The 23,729-nt window shown below is 38.2% G+C and overlaps 1 protein-coding gene across 1 annotated transcript; it reads left to right on the forward strand.

The window, feature by feature from the left end:
• Positions 1–14,053: 14,053 nt before the first annotated feature.
• On the forward strand, positions 14,054–21,172 carry LOC118006491 (28S ribosomal protein S30, mitochondrial). Its single transcript, XM_034999171.1, has 5 exons — positions 14,054–14,682; positions 16,047–16,192; positions 17,349–17,454; positions 18,757–18,933; positions 20,805–21,172. Exons 1-5 carry the CDS (start codon positions 14,088–14,090, stop codon positions 21,074–21,076), a joined length of 1,296 nt encoding a protein of 431 aa, XP_034855062.1. The 5' UTR covers positions 14,054–14,087; the 3' UTR covers positions 21,077–21,172.
• Positions 21,173–23,729: the final 2,557 nt, after the last annotated feature.

Genomic DNA, 23,729 nt, shown 5'->3' on the forward strand with positions numbered 1-23,729 from the left:
CTAGATAATCATGATAATGGCTAAAATTTATTGAACACTCACAATGTGCTTATCACTCTTTTAAGCATGTTGAAGTATTATTTAAACATAATAATATCATTATCAGGTAGAAATGCTATTGTTTCCATTTTAAAGATGAACTGGATAATTCACATAATTTAAGTCCCTCAATGAAATATACTGATCCTCATAGATTTCTAAGTGCTACCAATTCTAAGGATCTTTGCCATCTACTTTTTGAACTAAAGGTTGAAGTCTCCTCTTTTCTGATGCATTAAAGTTCAAATTCATTGTACAAAAGACAATTTGAGGAATATTAATATTTCCTGAATAATGTACAAAAACCAAAATGAGAATGTTGAGTGTTGCCTGTGTGTACACACACGTGTGTGCTCACGTGGGCGTGTATGAACAGACACCTTCTTCCTGTCCAATCTGGACCCCGTGGTGCATTATTCTAATCACTCAGTCTATAAACCTTAATGTCCCATCGTCTCTTGAAGCTTGCATACCCTTCTGCACTGTCCCCAGCTATCTATTTTACTCCATTGCTTGGGAAAAAATTTAGAATCATCTGGAGTATTGCTAGCAAATTCAAGTTTTTACCCTTGACTATTCCCTCAGTGATCTTGTAACACTCAGAGTTCAGCTTGACTGTTTAGAGCAGAATGTTTTAATGCAGAAAATTAGAGGCAGGAAGGTTGCTTTTAGGAAATCCAGAAATGCAGTTATTCATGGTGCAGGATGTCATCCCTGCTGGTCTCAGCTGCCTGTAGTATGGAGAGAAACGACTTCTTAGTCATAAGGAAACACATGGAAAGTGGATCCTTATCTCACACCATCCAGAAAAATCAACTCCAGATGAATTAAAGACTAAAATGTGAAAAAAAATCAATAAAACAGAGATAATATATCTATAACATCAGGGCATCAGGGTTGAGAAGTATCTCTTCAATCAGATTTTTAAAATGAGCAAAACATAAAAATGACCACATTAAAGTTAAGAAATTATATTTATCAAATGATACAAAAAAGAAAGTGAAAAGTCAGGCCACAAACTGGAAAAACACTTATAAATCATTTAAAAATAGATGAATAACTCCTGAACAGGCATGTCATAGCAGAGGAAATATAAATGATCAATAAATATATCAAAGTATGTTCCAATTCACCAGTGGTCAGGGAGATGTAAATTAGAACCATACCTAAAAATACCATTTTACACACACCAAATGAGCAAATATTTAAGTCTGACAATATCAAGTGTTGCTGATGATAAACTTCTAGTAAGTGAAAATAATTTCTGTGAAAAAATATTTGACACTTCATAAAGTTGAAGATGACCCAACCATTCCACTTCCAGCATATACCATTGAGAAGGTACATTCAAGGAGGATTATTTGAAATAGCCAAAAATGAGAAACAATGTGTTGAACAACAGGAGGATTACCCTATTTAAGTCCTTCCATAAAAGATAATACTATATAACATAAAAGCAAACTACAATTATCATATTCAAAATGGATAAATCTCAGAAACATAAAGTTAAATGGTTAGGCTCATCACAGATGAAAATACATATAGTGTGACTCCATTTATAAAAAGTTCCAAACCATCAAAACTAAACAATATAGAACTAGGACTACCTTGAACAGTCACACAAGTTGTTCACCGCACAAGTCCAGGGCTGACATTCAGAAAGTAAATATTTAAACGTGTCCACTCATGGTAAAACCATATAGACAAACAAAAGAACTGCAAACACAAAGTTCAGGATAGTCGCTACCTCTGGGTGAGGAGAAGGAGGGATGAGATTGGGGTGTCAGTGGAGGGGGAATTCTTCAAAGCTACTGGTAATGTTCTATTTCCTGAACTGAGTGATGGATACCTGGCTGTTTATTTTGTTTTATTCTTTAAATTTTAGAAAAATATTATCAATATCATCTTGCATGTATTCGTTATTAAATTCAGTTTTTGAAAAGGACTTACAGACTCCACTTCCTCACCTATACAACCCAGAGCAAAGTAGTTTTCAGTTCATCCCATAATTGTGTTCTGACTAATGTCACTCATAGCTTCTTTGTTCTCAAATCAATGGGAATGATCTGTTTCTCATTGGGGTTCTCTTCATGGTTCAACACTACTTGGGATTCTCTAGTATGATTTCTACCAAACTACTCTTTCTAGGCCTTCTCCCTACCTTTGAAGATGTTTCTCTTCCTTTGCCTTGGCAAAGTTTCTCTAATCTGTCAACTCCTAAAATACTGGTGTCCATCAAGGTCCAAACTACTCTCTTCTCATTCTCAATAATGTCTCAAAGCAGTCTCACTGATGCCCATGGTTTCAACCTACCACATATTTATTGACACCAACATCTATATTTCTAGCCTAGTCCTATGTCCTGAGTTCCATTGTCATATATCAAATAGTTGGTAAGAGGCTATCCAAAACTGGATGCATCATCTCCCCCCACAAATACCTTCTTTCCTTCACATTTGGAAAATGATGCTACCATTTGTGTTGTTTCCCTTATGATTGTTCTAGAAGATGTCTCATTTTCCTTTATTTCCCACATACAAGTTTAGTCCATTATACATGCAAAATATCTCTCCTATAGATGGCTCTTTCCACCATCACTTCAGCCAGCTTTGTTCAGAGTCTCAACATTTTTTTCTTGACAATTCTTACACCTCCACTCTGACCCCTTATGTTTACTCTTTGCTACCAGCACTTACTGTTCCATAAGGCATAATGTCCCTGCTCATAGTTCTCCCATAGTTGAACATCACCTCAAAAATCATAGGCAAAATTTACGTTGCATACAAGCCTCTACACAGAAGATATGGTTGTTACAATATAAAGGATAAACTCAGGTCCAAAATCAGCCCACATCAAAGATTTCGTGTTCTGATGACTGCTGGGCTCAGGGAGTCATGGAGGTGAAGCTATAAAAGAAGAAATTCTTCTGCCAAGGGCATCACTTTCTAGTTCATGACGTGTTGTGGGCACAGGTCTAAGATTCTCTTTACTCTCCCACTGATGTAGAGCAGACATGACACTGTGCCTTCTATCTTGGTCTTCTTCCTGCTACCTGTCTTCTTGTGATACCCCTGCAACTGTTCTGTTGTGGTTGTTTGTTTTTGTCAGCTCAAGGTGTAGGCCAGAATTCTACTTTGGGTGAGAATTTTACTATATGATCCGATATATTTAGCAGGTAGTTGGCCATCTGATGGAATAATATGTGAGGCATCTATTGAGATTCTGGTAATATCTTACTTTTTTTCTTAACTTCTTCTAAGTTAAATCTTGTTCTGATTTGTAAAAGAAAGAAAGAGTAAAGAAACATCCCAGTAAAGATAAATTAGAAATTACAGGGAAGAAAAATGCCAATAATTTCATTGCCTGCTTTCAACTTTTGTCAACATTTTAATTGTACTTCTTTCCTGGGTTTCTCTATGTGTCTTTGTGTGCATATATTTCTTATTAGATCATGCTGTTTCTGCAGGGTTTTTTTAATTTTGGTTTTTAAATGTGTCTTTATTTCAAAAGCATTTTATTATTTTTATAAATTTTATTTTAATGGTTTCATAGGATTTTTAAATGTAAATATACTACAACTTACCTAAACAGTCCCCTGTTGTTCGATATTGTGTGTATGAGTGCTATTTGCTATTAGAAATGTCTACTATTTACAATCACAAATTTCCTATTACAAATAATGAAGATTATATTGCCAAGTGCCAAGCAAGTTATTCTTGACATCTTTCTCTCATCCCCTCTTTCACTTTTACCTGGAGACCGTTTGCTCCACCTCAGAGTTTACTGAAAGATAAACAGTGATTGGATTCCTGTAACCCCCAAGTAAAGGCCGTGTTTTCAGGGCTGTTTTCCCCTCTCACACATGACTATATAAAATAGAGGAAGGAGAAGAGGCAAACTCAAATGCAGGAGAGAAAGGGCAGAAGGCACACTATTTGGGAAGAGAAGGGAAAAGTGACGTTGGTGGAGAACCAGGGAACTGGGTGGAAGGATTCACAGACTAGCTGTCCTAGAAGAAGGAATGTTCCTATATGCAGTTCAACGGTTCTGGGATCTTTAAATATTCTGATAAGAAAGCAGGGACTTAGATCTGCTGTGGGGAGGGGTGGGGCTAATGGTGCAATGAGAGGTGAGTCTCTGGCCCCACCTGGGCAAGGCTGAACTTTTTCCTGGGAGTGGGCAGCAGTTGACCTATGGTTATCCTTACAAGTTGTGTGTGTATATATATATATATTTTTTTTTTTTTAATTTCTGAAATTATATTAAGTCATTGTCTTTGAATTATGTTATTTCCTCAACGTCAGAAGTAATAGATATTTTACGAGGCTGAACTATATCACCAAAATCCTCTCCCAAAAAGAGGTAACCATTTACTTTCCCACTGTGAATAACACACTTTGATTGTTGTTTATAAGTTGTTTAAGACTGTTTTAACAGTCTCGAGTTATTTTAGGAAAAATTAATTTTTAGACCAACTCATATTGATGTGAATATGAAAAAAAAAATGTATAATGAGAGGAAAGTCATTGTTTTCCCCCTATGTCATATTGCAGACAAGTTTCCATAAAACTGGGATGATGACTTCACTTGCAAAAGACATTTGATATATCAAATGCAGCCATATGTTCTAAATATAACAGATTACTGCCATGTGCATAAGTTAAGGAACATTGTGTTGTGTAAGTTGAAAGAACATTTGAAATATATGTTTGGATTTCAGAGTTCACATTGCAGACATGTTCATATTTCAATGATAAAGAAATAGGAAAATATATAGCCTCATGCTTAGGGTATAATCAGTTTGGTGGAGTACTAAGCCATATTAAAATCTGGCCCTGTATATAAAACAAACAAACAAACATATATTCATGGAGCGCCTGGGTGGCTCAGTCGGTTGAGCAACCAACACTTGATTTCAGCTCAGGTCATGATCTCAGGGTCATGAGATTGAGTCCCCTGGCCTGCCTAAGATTCTCCCTCTCCCTCTCCCCCCCCAACAAAAGTATATTCAATTTCATTGGTGTCCTCCTAAGAAGTCCTTGTTGGGGATGAAGGACCAGAAACAGCAGGCAGAGAATAGGATGAAGGGAAACTCACCAGTTTAGCATTTTAGGAAGCAAGGGGCTCACTTCTAGACTCACTCTGAGTAGATTGTGAGTACATCAGTGCTTCTGCTGATCCTGTCTTTATTTAAAATGTTCACAGTTTGTTCCTCATGGACTTTTTGATATTAATTTTGATTGGTTTAAAGATGTTTCATTAAAATATTATGTATATTGATTACTGAGTGTTGTGAGCCCCTTAAGAGTTTGTCCTGGAGATGAGTGAGACACCTCACTACTGGTCGCAGGCTTGCCCCACTTACTGTTTTCTCCCCTGTAGTCCTGTCTCTGCTCAGGAGGGCAGCATATTCATGTGGCCACCAAAAGAATCAGAAGCTCCTGCTATATTCTCCAACCAGACCTTTCCTCCTTGGGCTGTTTTTCATGTTTCCAAAGGTTTCCATCTTTCTTACCTCACCCACCACCAAATAAGTCTTAAATACATTGTATTCCTAGATGTTCTTCTCCTAGCTAGTTGTAGACAAGATATGGCATGTGAATGTTGAAGGGTAATTACATTATTATTCTTAGGGTATATGCATGTGTTTAAAAAGAATACACCCAGAGATAAGATCTCTTCTTAGTTGTTTACAATGGAAATATATATTCTCCAGGCGCTAGGGAGATAACTGTGAAAAAGACAAGATTTTGGCTCTTGTGGAATTTACATTATGGGAGATATATATAGGTATGATAAAGAATGGTGACGTTTCAGGGCCCCTGGGTGACTCAGTCGGTTAAGCATCTGCCTTTGGCTGAGGTCATGATCTCCCGGTCCGAGAAGGAGCCCCACGTCAGGCTCCCTGCTCAGCGGGGGGTCTGCTTCCCCCTCTGCCCCTCCCCCTGCTCGTGCTCTCTCTCACTCTCTCTCTCAAATAAATAGATAAAATCTTTAAAAAAAAAAAAAAGAATGACATTTCAAAGATTTTATTTATTTGACACAGAGAAAGTGCACAAGCAGGGGGAGCAATAGACAGAGAGAGGCAGGCTCCCTGCTCAGCGGGGAGCCCATCCCAGGACCCCAGGATCATGACGTGAGCTGAAGGTAGACGCTTAACCAACTGAGCCACCCAGGCACCCCAAATGGTGACATTTCATATACCTTGGCAAACACGGTGAGAAGGTGAGAAAATGTGTACTCTATACACTATCGTAGGAGCATAAATTGTTGGTAATACGTCTAAAAATATAAATTCATTTTACCTGTGTCACAGAAACTCCACTCTTCGAGTCTAGCCCACAAAAATAAAAACATCAGTACTTTAAAATATTTATTACAGTATTACTTGTTACGTTAAAAAAAAGAAGAAGAAAAAAGAAATTAGAAAAAAATGAGTTAACCTGAATGTTCATCCAAGAGATTGCCTAAATAAATTATGGCAAATGCGTACCATGGACTATAATGCAGCTACAGAAAAAAAGTGAGTTACATTTTTATCTGTTGCCCTAGAGGACTGTTCATGGTATGTATGAGATTAATTCTCTTTTTATTTAAAACAAATCCTTCTCAAACAGGAAAAGAAATCATATGTTTTCTCTCTATATAAGCATCAATATAAAATATTTATAGCTTTATGAGCTTTGTGGGAGGCAGTGATCAGGTCTGCTGCTCTGAAGCCAAGAGTAAAAGAAAGCAGATTGCAGATAAACATATCTACAGCATAGCAATAAACCAGTATTGCTCATTTTTTCCCCTCCCATAACAAAAAGTCTGGAGGCAAGCATCTGGATTAGTGAATGACTTAAAGAAGATATTAATGTCCCCGACACACCTCTTTCTGCCTCTTATCCATTCTTATGGGGCTTTTATCCTGATGGTTTATGTCTTCCTACATCTTTATTCCAGGAAGGAAAAAAAAAAAAAGAGCGAGGGGCAGGGAGCCTCTCCTTGTGAAGTTTGCCTTTATGTTCTGGAAAGATTGCTTTCCCCAGGGACTTTCTTAGTAAGGCAAAAGTTGGGGAACGGGCGATTTGATTAATCAAATGTGTTTATTCTTAGGAAATGACCATACATACCAGTGGGTGATCAATGCTTGTATTAGACTGTAATAAAATTCAAAAATTATGTTGAGTATATTTGGTTCCTTGATGATATACCTAAAATGATTTCAAAAAAGAGGACAAAGCTCTCTTTCTCTCTCTCCCTTCCACCCCATTTCTCTCTCTCATTTTCTCTTATATACACACATACATACATAACATTAGAGCATATACTATTATATATTACACTATAGTATAATACATACTATACTAATTATATACTATATGTAATAATAATATCATATATATGTATATATGTGTGTATATATGACTATTTCTTATTTTCAGCTGAAGCCCCCGAACATGAGGTACCAACTAGTTCCATATTAAGTAAATTACCAGGCTATCCATGCAGGAATTGCAAAGAAGTTTATGAAACATGATTTTGTATTTTTTGACCCCTCCCCTCAACCCAAAAGACAGGAGAGACTGAGAGGGTATGCCAAGAGTCTCCCCCACCCAACTTCATCATTGAGAGGGTAGGAGAGGTGCATTTCCCTTATCCCCAGCTTAGCTAGAAAATGACCTTGTACTGAGACTCTTTGGAGGAGCTTAGTATTGGTCTTCTGGTGTTTGAGAGCATAGTGGACTGGTGCCTGGTTCACAACCTGGCAGCCCAGTGAGCTGGGGGAGAAGCTGCTGTGGGGAGACAGAAGCCCACCCTAGCCCCCTCCTATAGCAAGCAGACAGCATAGGCAGACTGAGATAGGGGTGGAGAGAACATAGAACTTTAAATAAAGCTGACAGCATTTTTTTTTCTGTTTCTTATTGCATTGAGCTGAACATGGAATTACAGAACTAAGATATTTTTGTGCCTAGAAGCAACTGGAGAACTTATCTAAGATCAATTAGAAAAATAATAGAACTTGCCTTAAATTTTTTCCAAGATGCAGGAAAGAAATAGCTTTTCAGAGCAAGTTTGAATAGGCAGTCAGTAACAAGAATAAATAGCATCTCACATGTCCTTTTGAGTGTGTGCGTGTATATATATGTAGATATTCTTACACAGGAATATAATGCTTTAGAAGAATGTACAGGAGGCTCCTCTGGAGAAGGAAAAGGAGGGACTGGGAGTGAAGAAGGAAGAGAGATTTTCACTGCCCATCCCTTGGACTCTGAATTGTTTTCCTTGAGCATTTATTATTTAAGAAAAATTGATTTCGAAAGGGCCACTGAACCTCTGCAGCAGCTCTGATTTACCTTTGTAAACATCAATTATAAATTATGTAAACATGCTGAAAAGCAGCAAGTTCTTTTTTTTTTTTTTTTTAAGATTTTATTTATTTATTTGAGAGAGAGAAGGAGAGAGCACACTAGACGGGGGAGGGTCAGAGGGAGAAGCAGACTCCCCGCTGAGCAGGGAGCCCGACACGGGACTCGATCCCAGGACTCCGGGATCATGACCTGAGCCGAAGGCAGTCGGAAAAGCAGCGAGTTCTGATCAATAGGATACCAACAGAAGACGCTAACCAATAAGTTTGAGAATCCTGAATTAGCAGTTTCTTGTAAATCTGAAATGTTTATCTACTTGTTAATCAAACTTATCTTGAGAAGTGAAAATCACAGAAGTGTTCTCATTTTAGTTATTTTTGAAATTGAAATTTTCAGTTATGAATATGACCAACATATATACTTTGTCAGAGCAAGAGTTAAACCTCTATCAATATGTGTACTGCTTAACCACCACTACCAACAACTCCAACACCAACAACAGCAACAATAAATACATACTTGTACTTTTCAGGTTCTTACGAAGGTACTTTGCAGGTTATTTTTCAACTCACCCTTTTAAGACAAACCATTATAATGTGAAAGCTCAGTGCCATGTTATAATCATGATCCAAAATATCAGTCAGTAAGAAAAGCAGTCCCAATTTATTCCTACAAATTTTGGTAGTGCTTGGGGTAAAAATTTTCTCTGGAATCTGATAAATTTTGTGGGTTTTTTTAAATTGATGTATTAACCTTAATTTCTGTGGGAAACTGCCACATTATGCTATTGATATGGACTATAGAAGTTGATCCCAATTACTACTTTTTATTTAGTGAATCATCCTCTGTTATGATCATATTTGCTTGTTGTTATGTAGATTTTCAGGACACTAAAGCCTGAGTTGTTCACCCACAGTGGAGGACTCTATCCTCCACTAATGAAAGTTGAAATGATTATATTAATTATAATAAAAGTTGAAATGCTTTTATTTCATGGGAGCAAAATTAGATAAATAATTATTTGCTGTGGCAGTTAACTTTCTCCACTCATCCACACAATCTATATCTTCTTTTTTTTTAAGATTTTATTTATTTATTTGAGAGAGAGAGAGAGAGAGGGAACACAAGCAGGGAGAGAGGGGCAGGGAGAAGCAGGCTTCCCACTGAGCAGGGAGCTGGATGAGGGGCTCCATCCAAGGACCCTAGGGTTATGACCTGAGCTGAAGACAGACGCTTAAAGACCAAGCCACCCAGGCACCCCAATCTATATCATTTTGAGTTGACTTAGGTTTGCCTCTGGTATCATGTCACATTATTCATAAAAATTCCATCGTGATCTCCTGTGTTCAGTACCTTAGCAAACTTAAAACTGTCTGACCATTGCTGTGCTGTCCTATTATCCCTGTATTTCTGATAAGATTTTTGAGGCCAAGAGAAAATATTTCAGTTTCCCTCATGTTGCTTATTTCTTGGATAGGAAGAATCATGAACTAGTCAAAATAACATACAAGAAATTCTGAAATATTTTCTTTTATGCTAAGTAGTTATAGATGACTTTCATATTATTCCAATTTCCTATTATCACTAAATTGTGCATACGGTCTTAGGAAGTTGACTTACTACCTTTTAAGAATTCCTGGATCTCTTCCAGAAGAATCATTCTAATTTACAAAACCATTGGTGTAAAGAGCACAGGCGAGATCATGGTCAGAGATCATGGTCAGAGATCATGGTCAGAGATCATGGTTTAATGCTGGTTCTGGAGCTTATGAGCTTGAGCAAATCCCTTACCTCTCAGGAAAATCGGCGCTCTGATTTAAAGTATGTTGCTGAGGAAATTGAAACCATTGGCATATATAAAGTATTTGGTACTCAGCAAATGTTGTTCTGCGTCATTTACATATGTCACCTCATATATCGCTGTAGAAAACTTGTAAAGTGGGTGTTATTAATCTGGTCTAAATAAGGAAAGTGAAAGTGACAAAGCCAGATACCAGTTGTTTGTCAGGTATATGGTTTGCAATTATTTTCACTTACTCTGTAGCTTATCTTTTAGATCCCTTAACAGAGTGTTTTTACTTAATTTTTTTCAAATTTTTATTTAAATTCTAGTTAGTTAACATACAGCGCAATATTGGTTTCAGGAGAACTCAGTGGTTCATCACTTACATACAACACCCAGTGCTCATCACAAGTGCACTCCTTACTAACGGTATTAATGGGGTGTTTTGCAAAGTAAAAGCTTTAATCTGATGATGCCCGATTTATTAATTTTTCCTTTTATGGATCATACTTTCGGTCAACTCTAAGAATTCTTTGCCTAGCTCTAGCACCTACAGATGTTTTCTCTTGTTTTTTTCTAATAATTTTATGTTTAAATTTAAGCCTTTGATCCACTTCAAGTTAATTTTTCCAAAAGATGGAAGAGATAGGTCAAGGTTTTTTATATTGTTTCATTTTTGGCCTGTCCATGTCCAATTGCTCCAGCACCATTTGTTGAAAAGGCTAGCTTTCCTCCCTTGATTATGGTCTCAAAAGCCTTGAAATCAAGTAAACTGATCCTCCCCCTTTATTCTTCTTTTTCAAAATTGTTTTAGGTAGGGGCATCTGGGTGGCTCTGTTGGTTAAGCTTCTTACTTGGGCTCAGGTCATGATCTCAGGGTCCTGGGATCCTGCCCTGCATTGGGCTCCCTGCTTAGCGGGGAGTCTGCTTCTCCCTCTCCCTGGGCCCCTCCCTCCCCTCGTGTTCACGCTCTGTCTCTCATAAATGAATAAAATTCTTAAAAAAATGTTTTAGCTATTCTTTATCTGTTGTGAGCAAGAGTTCTGTGATTTTGCAAAAAAAAAAAAAAAAATCAGAAGAAAAATAATATTCTCTTTGGAGAATGATTGTGAGATTATGGGAGATGACCTGTATGAAGTATTTAATATAGTACCTGGCATAAGATGTAAACACTTAACTTCCTTCCTGTTGATTCTAAACCAAATTGTTCACACACACACACACACACACACTCATACACACCTCTCCCCTAGTGGTACTTTATATTATGTTTTCAGTTTTATGTAAATGTGTTATATATGCAACCAGGTAAGAAATATGCCTTGGGTAAAAAAAAATGTGTGTGTGTATGTGTGTGTGTGTGTGTGTGTGTGTGTGAAGGAAATAGCTGAAAAGGACCAGCTGTCACTCTCATCCACATCTGTACATAGAAAATATCCTGTTGCCATTTCTTTCCCATATCCTCAATTTTAGATATAAGAAGCTCTGGTAAGGACTACAATCACCTGGGCAGCTTTCATTTCATCCAAACATCAACAGAACTGTTCTGATGCCCAACCACAATAGGGAAAAAAATAAAAACAAAAAACAAAAAAACAAACCTGTGATTATAAACATCACGCAACTCATCAGAACTTGTTTCTGAATAACATATTGGCTATCACTGACAAAATGCCAGTGTCCCTTTCCACGTTAGCCCACTGCCCTCCTTGCTGTTCCTCCCACTTTCCAGATATACTGTGGCTTTTGCCCTGGCTCAGATTTGTCCTCTAGATATCCACATGGCTCTATCCTTCATCTCCTTCAGATGTTATTCAAATGTCGCCTTCTCTGCCCTGTCTATTGAAATCACTCCACTCCACCCAATACAATTTAGTCTCCTTCCCTGCTGTATTTTCCTATTGTCTCCTATCACTGCCTAACATAGAACATCTATATCTGATCATTTGATATGTTTGATTATTTTATCCAATAGCATGTAAGCTCCATGAAGGCCATTTTCACTGCTGTTTCCTTTGTACCTAGAATGGTGCTGGCATATAGCAGTCACTTGATAAATACTTATTGAAGAAGGAAGTAGAGAGGGTTCCAAAATCCTTGGTGAATGTCATAGCTTTTGACTATAATATTTAAATCTAAGACCAGCGGCAACTTTAATAGGGATATTAAATCTTTACTATCTATTTTCTTCTAGGAGAATGTCAATCAAATAAACAGATATAAATAAATTCATATTTCACAAATTCTCCTATTTCCTTCCCCAAATCACCTCCCTCTCCAACGCCCACCCCAGAAAAAGATGAGATTAAAGGAAAAATGCAGCTCTTGTCCACAGGCCTTCTCTTATTTGACTGTTCAGGCCCAAAATTTTGGAGACTTTCTCCTACCTACACTCAACTGAGAATCTGTAACCACTCCCACTATCTTTACTGCTATTGTCCCTTCTGGCCACAATCAGCTCTTGCCTGAAATATGGCAAATTGTCTTCTAACTGGTTTCCCTCCTTCCAAATTTGACCCTCCACAATCATTACTTCCCAATCAGCCATAGTGTTCTGGACTGAATTGTGTCCTAAAATTCATATGTGACTATATTTGGAGACAGAGCCTTTATGGAAGTCATTAAGGTATCATAAGGTTAGGACACTAATCTGATAGGCCTTTTTCCTTATACTAAGGGATATGAGTGAGCTCAGTCTCTCTCTGCCATGTGAGGACACTGCAAAAAGGCAGCTGTCTTCAAGCCAGGAAGAGAGCTCTCCCCAGACCCCACCATGCTGGCACCCTGATCTCAAGCTAGCAACTTCTCACAGAAGATATTATTCTAATGAATTTGAAGTATGTATTGCTAAATGTCAGTTTAATAGACTTGCAACTTCATAAATTGCATCATCACTTCTAACATAAAGATATACATGTTATAACTTCCTTTTAGAAACAAAATGTTTGGTGTTCAGTACCCTCAAGAATTATTGCAATAAATCCAAATAAGTATTTTTCCAGTTCCTACCTGTAATAGGAGTGTGAGTTAATAAATTAGATCACCTGAAATGAGCTTAAATTTTCAGTAATTTTAACAATTGACTTTTTCAGCAGGTATTTAGTGATGACCCACTATGCATAGGTATTGATTGATTGCTGAGGATTAAAAATAAAAATAAAACAGTTCCTTTCTTCAGGTTGCTGAAAGATTAATAGGAATCGACTCATGTTGAAATAATAATGAGTTTTAATACAAAGCAAAATTTAAACACAATTCTTCAGTGGTTTTTATTGTTATTTCCTTTTTTTCCCAGTTAAATCCAACTAAACGTATATTCCCCGTTTTGTAAGTTAGGGGAATTAAAACAAATTATATATCAATTAACATAGAGAAACATATGGAATTATTTTTCCACAGATTAGCAGTGGCCATCTATGAGTTATGCTTGCGTCACTTTAAAAGCACGTATTAGCCATAAAACATTTAGAACAATATTTTCCATTAAATTTCAACTCTAAGAACTAAGACAAGAGGTGGGATGTGGCACACACAAATGAAGCCAATAAATGCTAGAGGTTCCGGTGCAGAAAGTTCCTAAATGATATTTGGCAGGGGGTTCGTGCCGCGGTCGGAAGAGCAACCTAGGTGCTGGCAACTCCTACTTAAAACTTTCACTCCTCCCAGCCCGGCCCGCGGAAAACCTACAGGCAGCAAGTTCTGCCTCGGGTCTACGAACGCTCCGGGGCGCTGGAAACGAAGACGGAGAAGTGACCTGATTGGCTAAGAAATGAATGACGCAACGTATCTCAGGCCCACTGAGAATCCGCCTCCCCCAGCCTGGCTCAAATGCCGCTTTCGATTGGTCCTTACGTCAAGAGCGCAGCGACATTTCCTGAAATTAACCTCTGGGTCCGGAACCTTGGGCAAAGATGGCGGCGGCCAGGTGCTGCAGGCTAGCCCTCCGCGGGCCGGGGCTGTCACTGCACACTGCGGCAGAGGCCGCCGTCACGGCTCCAGAAGTGACCGGCCCCGATGTCACGGCGGCCCCCGTCGCGCGCTACCCGCCGATTGTGGCCTCCCTGACTGCCAAGAGCAAGGCGGCACGGCAGCGGCGAGTGGAGCGGTGGCAGGCGACGGTGCACGCGGCCGTGTCGGTGGACGAGAAGCTGCGAATCCTCACCAAGATGCAGTTCATGAAGTACGTGGTTTATCCGCAGACTTTCGCTCTGAACGCTGACCGCTGGTATCAGAGTTTCACCAAGACCGCGTTCCTGTCGGGCCTGCCGCCGCCGCCAGCCGAGCCCGCGGAGCCCGCGGAGCCCGCGCCCGTCCTGGACCTGGCGGCCTTGCGCGCCGCCGCGTGTGACTGCCTCCTGCAGGAGCACTTCTACCTGCGGCGCAAGCGGCGCCCTCCCCTCTACCAGGACCGCGAGGCTATCGCCTCGCCCTTCCTGGATCAGCTGGTGGCCACCCTCGTGGGCCTGCTCAGCGCGCACAACCCCGCCTTGGCCACCGCCACCCTCGGTGAGCCTTGGGGCTGCCACGCCGGGCGGGGGCGGGGGGCACTGTTCCTTTCTTTCTTTCTGCACTGTTAATTATATTTCTAGTCCTTCCGCGCCTCGCTGGGCGCCGCCAGGTTTAATAGCAGTCACTGCGCCAAGAATCTGGAGACTGGGTTCCCTTCCGGCCCTGGGCTGCCACCTCCCAGCTGTCCAGCCTTCCACGATTCCAGTGTTTGGTTCTGCTTTGTGAAGGTCCAGCCAAATGGAATGGAAGAACAGTGTTGGTTAAGAGAAGGGGCTCTTAGAGGGCGGGGCAGACCCTTCCACCAAAAAGTTACATGACTGCATGTCAGTTCATTAACCTCTTTTGGGTTGAAGTAGTTTTTCTCATTCTCAAGATGAGAATTACGGTAATAGTACGTTTTCGTAGAAGTGTGAACATTAAAGGCGATACTGAGTAAAATTAACATTTCCTCAGTACTTAACTATGTACCAAGCCCTGTTCTAAATTTTTATGTGCCAACCAATTTAATCTTCACGATGACCGTTTATAGGAGGGTAGCATTGTTTTATGAATGGGAAAACCACCCTGAGGTATACAGAACGGTAAAACGAACCTAGTCGGAGAGCCTGTAGCTGGTAGATTTGAGTTCAGGATTCAAACCTAGCCATTTGGGGTTCCCAGGAAACAATCAGAAACTTCTTTTAACTGCTCAGTGCAGACATGAAAAATTAACGGACAGTTTTTAAAAATCAGTGTTTTTGAGGTATTCATTACTTTATATCTACTGCCTGGTAGGTGTCTTAATAAATATTTATTGACTTAATGTCGTTGTAACTGTAGACGTGTGTTCAACTGAGTCCTGTAGTGTGCATGTTACTTCTGTCTCAGTTGGGAAGGAAGTGGTCTTGAGAGAAGCCTTGGGGATTCTGACTACTGACTGTTGGCCTAGGAGAACTTGACTTTGTCAAGACCCAGATCCCTCTTCTATAAAGTGGAGGTGATGACAACTGCATGCATACCTTTGAGAGTTATTGTGAAGATTGATTTAGTAATTCTGACTCCTATAAAAACTTTTTATTTCTGGTGAGTGATACTCCTTTTGGTCTTATTTTCTTTATGTTTATTCTTAACCGACAAACCTCTTCCGTTACAGTGTTTAGTGTATGATGGATGGCACAAGTAGACACTAAATGTTTGAGCATTATATTTAAGTCACAGTCATTTAAGTTAAATCATCATATAACCCAGACTCTATCTTACAACAAAGAGTAATTTTTGATAATTTTTAATTTCCACAGTTACTAAGTTCTGTATTGCTGGTATTCTAATAATAACCAAATTGATCTAAATGATTAAATAAAATTTTGAATATCTTTTGATAGATTGTAAACGCCCAGTTCACTTTTACTGGTTGCGAGGTGAAGAAATTATTCCTAGTGGTCATCGGAAAGGTCGAGTTGATGCTTTGCGATACCAAATAAATGATAAACCACACAACCAGATTCGAATATCCAAACAACTCCCACAGGTAAGGATTTATTGTATATATATCTACTGACATCTGATGAGGAAATGTCATAGGCAGCCTAGGTAATGGGCTTAGTAGAATAAAAAGTTTTAGATGGATCCCTTTCGAGTTTCTTTCACATACTTATCATGAAATTCTTTTTCAGCTTTTTAACCTGTTATGGTATGTATAGTGCTCAAAGGTCAAATAATAATTTTTAAGCAGGATTAAGGCATCAGTTTTCAGGATCATACAAATCTTTTCTTTTTCTTACTATAAAAAACTTTGGGCTGCCTGGGTGGCTCAGTCAGTAAGGGTCCTGGGATCAAGTCCCCATCTGGCTCCCTGTTCAGCGGGGGAGTCTGCTTCTCCCTCTTCCTTTGCCTCCCCCCAAACCCCCCGCTGCTTGTGTGTGTGCGCGTTCTCTCTCTCTCTCTCAAATAAATAAAATCTTTAAAAATACCTATAAACAATTGATAATAGTTTATGATTGTAATTTATGATAGACTACACTACCTAATCATAAATCAAGGCATTTTTATAATTATAAGCTGGTCATTTTTTTTTATTTATAGTTCTTGTGGAGAAAATAAGTATATTCTGAGTGTTGTCTGTGTGTCTGAATACACACGCACGCGCACATTTTTTCTGTAAAAGTCCAGACAGTAAATATCTTAGGCTTTGGGGGGCCACAAGTCTGTGTTGCAACTATTCATCTTAGTTCTTAAATAATGTAAAAGCAGTTATGTACCATATGTAAATGAATGTGCCTGACTGTGTTGCAGTTAAACTTTATTTGTACAATCAGGTGGCTGGCTGGATTTGGCCCATCACAAGATGGTGGTGTTACCAAATCATTTTGTAAAAAACATCTCATCTTAAGATTTTTAAGTCTATTAAGAATGTGAGTTGGGACGCCTGGGTGGCTCAGTCGGTTAAACGTCCGCCTTCGGCTCAGGTCATGATCCCAGAGTCCTGGGATTGAGTCCTGTATCAGGCTCCTTGTTCAGCAGGGAGCCTGCTTCCCCTTCTCCCTGCCGCTCTCCCTGCTTGTGCGCTCTCTCTCTCTGACAAATAAATAAATAAAATCTTAAAAAAAAAAAAAAAAGTGAGTAAAATTTATACATTAGTACTAGTGTTGCTGTGAATTCATTTATGACTTTTCTTTTTCTTGAAGTTTGTGCCGCTGGATTATTCTATACCTGTCGAAATCCCTGTTTTAACTTGTAAGCCAGACAAACTTCCCTTATTCAAACGACAATATGAAAATACCATATTTATTGGTAAGTTTTTCTTTTGAAATATTTTGCCATCAATGTGTCCGAAGTATCCTGTGCAGATTTACATAATTAATTCTTGATGACCAAGAAGTTCAGGTAGTTTACAAGCAATATAATTCATAATCTCAGGTTGTTGTAATATGCATGAAAATTGGGGGGAAAATATTCTTTCAGCTCACCATTTAAAATTTTACTTGTTTCTACTGAGCTAGCAGCATTTAACTTTAAAAAATAGTTTTATGTATTTTTATTGATTCATTATGTAGAAAAAGTAATTTGTCCTTTTTCAGGAGTAAACCAGTATAGAGCCAGACTTGAGGCAGTGATTGACTTTTTTATAAAAGTCTTCTGTTTGTGCCACACTCTGTGATAACCATTAGGAATATAAAAATTAATAAGGCCTGATGTCTGCCCTTGTGTAGCTTATACTTTTGCTATCTTTTTGTCTATTAATTCCAAGTTGAATTAATAGACAAAGTTGAAGATTTTAAGAAACCAGCTTTATACTAGTCCTCCAGATGTATTTTATCAGCCCCTTCAGTGTCACTGTGGTCTTAGAGTATGAACTGTGGAACTTTTGGTTGAAAAAAGTTTACTACTAAAGTCAAGAATATCAACACATCATGAAATATTGGCTCTCATTTTCCTTACTTGGAAATATAGTATAAAAATCATTTAAAAAAAAAATTAGGAGCAAGGTATGTAATTATTACACTAAAATGATAAAGGAGACTTTTTTTTTTTAAGATTTTATTTATTTATTTGACAGAGAGATAGAGAACACAAGTAGGCAGAGACGTAGGCAGAGGGAGAGGGAGAAGCAGACTCTCCACTGAGCAGGGAGCCCGATGCGGGGCTCGATCCCAGGACCCTGGGATCATGACCTGAGCCGAAGGCAGACGCTGAACTGACTGAGCCACCCAGGCAGGCTCCTCTAAAGGAGACTTTTTAATGAAATGTTGGTATCATGTGGAGAGTAAGACAAAGAAAATAACGTAGCTCCCAATGATGAATGAAAGGTTTGAAAAAACCAAATAGGGAATTTCAAATAAACTTCACATACATTCTTTTGACTTATCCTGTGTCATCAGAGTGGGCTTGATGATAGCTAGCAGATTGTACTTTCATGTGAAGTTTAACTTCATTATGATCAATGAAATAAATCAACCTTCCCACTTGTGTATTTCGGATCCTGATCACAGGATGTGTGGAGGAGAAAGATGGGTTTGAAGCAGAGACTAAGGATGTGTGCTCTAGATGTTCACATGTACATTTCATCTGAAATGTTTTTATTTTGCTCTTCAGGCTCAAAGACAGCAGACCCATACTGTTACGGTCACACACAGTTTCATCTGTTACCTGACAAATTAAAAAGGGAAAGGCTTTTGAAACAGAACTGTGCTGATCAGATAGAAGTTGTTTTTAGAGCTAATGCTATCGCAAGCCTCTTTGCTTGGACTGGAGCACAAGCTCTGTATCAAGGTAAAACTAATTTTATGGCATTGTTCTCGGAAGATACCTGTGACATTTTAAGAATTTAATTGTTTCTTTGGGTTAAGTGTTGTAGGTTGAATCTTAACACTTTGAAAACTTGCAGTGACACAAAGCACGGTTGTTTTAAAATTCATAATTAAATATTTTACATTTGCAATTGGCAGGTGGTGTGTAGATAGTTACTTTGATCTTTTACTCTGACCACTTTTGTGTGAATGAATTATTTTCTGATGTTCTCAAGTAGGTGAAAGACTGTAGCCAACTAAGTCAACTCTGTAGATGATAGCAGCTTGCTGAAGCTGGAAAAGGAAATGCTTTGGTGGATTAAATTTTAGATTAAATCACAACTGTTCTGTATAATATCTTTGAAGGCTATATCCAGGATGTGGATTAAGAGATTGTTTATTCATCCAGTAAATAGTGAATGCTTTTTAGGAACCAGGCGGTGTGGGCCTTGGAGATGCGGTGTTGAATGCGGCAGGCAGATCCTACTGTCTTGGAGCTTATAGTGAGGAGAGTAAAAGATAATAAACATGTAGTATTTTTAACTAGTGGTAATAGTAGGGAGGAAATATACTACATAAGGAATAGAATGGCTTACCGGGTGCAGGTATAAATGAGATACGGGGCCGATTCCATTTAAATGGAGTAATTCAGGGGGTGGTCTCTAAAAAATGACATTTGAACGAAGACCTGACTGTTGAGGAGCTGCCTGAGCACAAATTTGGGGGAAAGACACTTCCAGGCAAAAGAAATACAAGTCTCTGAGGTAGAAACAGACTTGAGGTGTTTAAAGAACAATGAAGAAAGGGGAGGGGGAGAATGATGGAGGACGAGATAAAGGAAGCCAGACGCCAGATCTCAGAGCTCATTGTGAGGCATTGGGATTTTATTACAGAACCTGAAGTAGTAAACTGTAATATGTAACCAGATTGATCCTATATGAGTTCCCAGGAGGAATTTAATACAGATTTAATTATTTCTAGGCTCACCTGTTTTCTTCATACATATATATAATTTAGTCTTTTACTCATAATTTTTGACTTAAATGGAGAGAATAGGAATAGGATTAGACAGAAGCAGAAACAGGAATCTTTCTCAAAGGCATTAGAATGGCACTGTTTACGCTTTAAAAGTAAAGTGCTTCTTTTTTCCAGTATTTAATTACAAATGCTAACAATATTATTCATTGGCTGTCTTCATGAAGGCTGATAGAAAATATGTATGAGGAAAGAACATTACTGCTTGGCCCTAGGTTAAAGCCAGTCAGTCTAGAACAAGAAGCCAGAAAATATGAGTAGTAAAGGTATTAAAGGCATCCTGGAACCTATGACACAAGATAACACAAGGTGAAATAACAGCAGCTCATAAAACCAATTTCAAAATATGTAAAGGAAGAATAGAATTTGTCTAAGGACATGATCGAAGTCCTTAGAAAGTCCGTTTTTTTCTGAAGGTATTTTTTTTGTAGATTCTGGTGAAGTAAATGGCCGTAATGGTTATTGGGTGCTAGATGCTACTGGTACTGGGAAAGTGAACGAAGTTAGTACTAGATGTAGGGGAGATCTGCATCAATAGAGCTTGCTGCTTTTTTTAGATGAAGCGAGTTAAGGTTGAAAGCTGTTGAAGAGTGAAGTTGAGAATGTGTCATGAGTTTGGGGATATCAGAAAGGAGGAAATAATTTTTGATGCAGAAATAGAATATAGGATTAGAATGGAGAAGAGGAAACTTTGAGATCTTCAGGAATTTGGTAGGTAAAATAATTTAGGTTTTAGGGGATATTTGATACCCTCTAATGTGCAAATGTTTTGGTAAACTATATTCTATGTGTAAATTTCAGTATAACTTTTCTCTGTAGGATTTTGGAGTGAAGCAGATGTTACTCGGCCTTTTGTCTCTCAGGGCGTGATCACAGATGGAAAATACTTTTCCTTTTTCTGCTACCAGTTAAATACTTTGGCACTGACTGCACAAGCTGATCGAAATAACCCTCGTAAAAATATATGTTGGGGGACACAAAGTAAGCCTCTTTATGAAACAATTGAAGATAATAATGTGAAAGGTTTTAATGATGATGTCCTGCTCCAGCTAGTTCACTTTCTACTGAACAGACCAAAAGAAGACAAATGACAGCTGTTGGAAAACTAAGAAGAAATAATTGATTCAGGACTTCGGGAATACTTGAGTTTCACTGAAGGAAAAATAAAGGGAATTTTAATGATGAGACTTGTCAAATGCATTATTTTGAGACAAATATTTCTTATGTTAACCTGTGATTAGACCTCTCATTTTGCTCAGAGTACACACTGAAGGATTTAATTTTAGATAGAATATGTTGTTTTAAGGTGATTTTATTCATATATAGCTAATTGATGAGACCAATTGAGCTATCTGCAATATCTGGTATTAGTTGCATGTGATTTTGAAAGTAATGGAAGGACAGTAATTCAAAAGTTTGAGAATAGGTAGATGTGCTATATTTTTATTTTTTGTTTTTAATTTTTTCATTGATAAATAATACAGAGTTTCAGAGTCCTACTCAAACAGCTTTAAAATTGGAACAATATTTTGCAAGTATAGGAAACTGAGGCCCAGAGGAGTTAAGTGACTTTTCCACAATTTCACAGTTGTTAATAATATAACTGATGAATTATATGCAACTTAGGTTCTTAGCACTCAGAAGTAACGTTAACAAGTGCAGGACTGTTATTTAATGCCAGCACCTAACACATGGCGCAGGGTACTCGATAAATATTTGACCCAGGGGCACCGGGCTGGCTCATTCAGTAGAACATGCGACTCCTGATCTCAGGATTGTAAATTCAAGCCCCATGTTGGGTGTAGAGATTACTTAAAAATAAAATCTTTATATTAAAAAAAAAAAAGGTTGAAGGAGAAGTAATGTTAACGTATTCTGTTCGTGTTTTGCTCTATCCCAAAGATGAGGAAACTAGGTTTGCTATGTTTCAGAATCAGTTGTCAGTTAGTAAAATTGTTAATCTTGTTGAGAATTAAGATTTCCTTCAAAACATTTTTAGTGAGAAAAAGGAATTACCTTTGTATAATCATGCTTACTGTTTTTATTTTAGAACCTCCTGTTGTGAATTTTTAAAACACCCAATTAGGTACTGTAGTCATATGACAGATTCCCTCCCTTCCTCCCTTCCTTCCTTCCTTCCCTACCTTCCTTCCTCCCTCCCTCCCTCTCTTGCTCTCTCTCTTTCAAGACAGAGGCCACAGTTATATTGATCGATTCCTCAGCTAGAAGCCTAGGGATTATTGCCATAGATGATTGCTAAACTGAAGGAATAGCACCTGAAAGATGTTACTCAGTTCAGCCAAAGGCTTGCTTTGCAAGGCTTTGTGCTGTGTTCCATCTTTAGCACATTATTTTCAGTTTACCCAGAAAGCCATGTCATTTCACACCACCATTTATTTAAGCAGTTTACAAAGCTTGGAATACTGTTCTCTACCTTTGGTCCTGTCTGTTCAATCCATATATTGCGTCCCCATTCATCCTTGATGGAAAAATGCAGATGTATAGAGAGCAACCTTACCAAGCTCCAAGTACAGTGATATTTCTCTTAATGTTAGCTTTCACTTTCTAACTCTTTGCGTCTTGGGCAATTTGAGTTGCCATCCTTTATATCTGCCCCCATAAAACAAAATTACCTTACAGAGTTTAAGGATTAAATGAACTAGTGCATGCAAAAGTGCTTTCAAAATTCTATGTAATTAAAATACTTAGGATTCAGTTGAAATGCCATTGCTTTCCCTAAGCTGATTATATTTAATTCATGTTTAATTGTCCCATCCTTTGAATACTTAAACCTTTCGTAGCACCTGTTTCATTCTCTCGTAATAATTTTTCTCATCCCAAATGGAGAACACATACCACATACATACCATAATACATATCAGGACCTCACCTAACACTTATATATTCTAGAGAGTCTAGATATTTTACATATATTAGCTTATTTAATCCTCACAAACATTCCATGAGCTAGGCACTATTTTGCAGATGAGTTAACAGCACAGAAAACCCAATAACTTACTGAAGAACATACACTACAATGTGGCAGGTTTGAAATTTCAGCCCTGGTGATCTGACTCCAGAACCTACTTATAACCACTCTGGTGTATATTCTTTAATAATACACTGTAGATGTCAGTGCTACAGAAGTACAGCAGTGACATAAATTTAGATAAAGGATGGGTTAATTCTGACTAGTATGAATCCTGGAAATGTGTTTTGGAGCAAGTGGTATTTGAATTGGCTCTTGAGAGGGTATTTTCCAACAAGAGGACAATAAGTGGATGGAACTGTGAGTGAAGGTGGGAAGCTGCAGGACGGACTTGGGAAATAGGCAGTAACTTCATTTACGCAAGTTAGATGTGGCCTAAAAGCAGTTGGGGAGAAAAATTACTTACCAAGAAACAAAAATCTAACTGGTCTCAGACTTCTGTATAACACTGAGCATTAGGAAACAGTGCAGCAGTGTCCTAGACTTCCAGAGGAAAAGCTACAACAAGAAGTCTAGGACCAGCCAAGATAATAGACAATGTAGGACAACTGAAAAAAAAAATGTCAGGATGCCCAAGTCACTTACAAAATCAGTTTATGGAAGTGTACTATAGTTGATTAGCAAATGATAGGAGGAACTAATGAATGGAGAATCAAAATGAATATAATGAGTACACATTCATATCAGGCAAAATTAAGCATAAAGCAGAGTTAGCAATATTAATTTCAAGCAATTTAAGGCAAAAACAAAACTCC

The sequence above is a fragment of the Mirounga leonina genome, unplaced genomic scaffold (genome assembly GCF_011800145.1).
Source record: "Mirounga leonina isolate KUSES-001 unplaced genomic scaffold, KU_Mleo_1.0 Mir_97, whole genome shotgun sequence".
Taxonomy (NCBI): domain Eukaryota; kingdom Metazoa; phylum Chordata; class Mammalia; order Carnivora; family Phocidae; genus Mirounga; species Mirounga leonina.

What these genes read in the sequence shown, in the direction of transcription:
- LOC118006491 (XM_034999171.1), top strand. Translation starts at nt 14,088, where the DNA reads ATGGCGGCGGCCAGGTGCTGCAGGCTAGCCCTCCGCGGGCCGGGGCTG. An exon ending in TATCCAAACAACTCCCACAG is followed by an intron (nt 16,193 to 17,348) that starts GTAAGGATTTAT and finishes TTTTTCTTGAAG; the next exon opens with TTTGTGCCGCTGGATTATTC. An exon ending in TGAAAATACCATATTTATTG is followed by an intron (nt 17,455 to 18,756) that starts GTAAGTTTTTCT and finishes TTTGCTCTTCAG; the next exon opens with GCTCAAAGACAGCAGACCCA.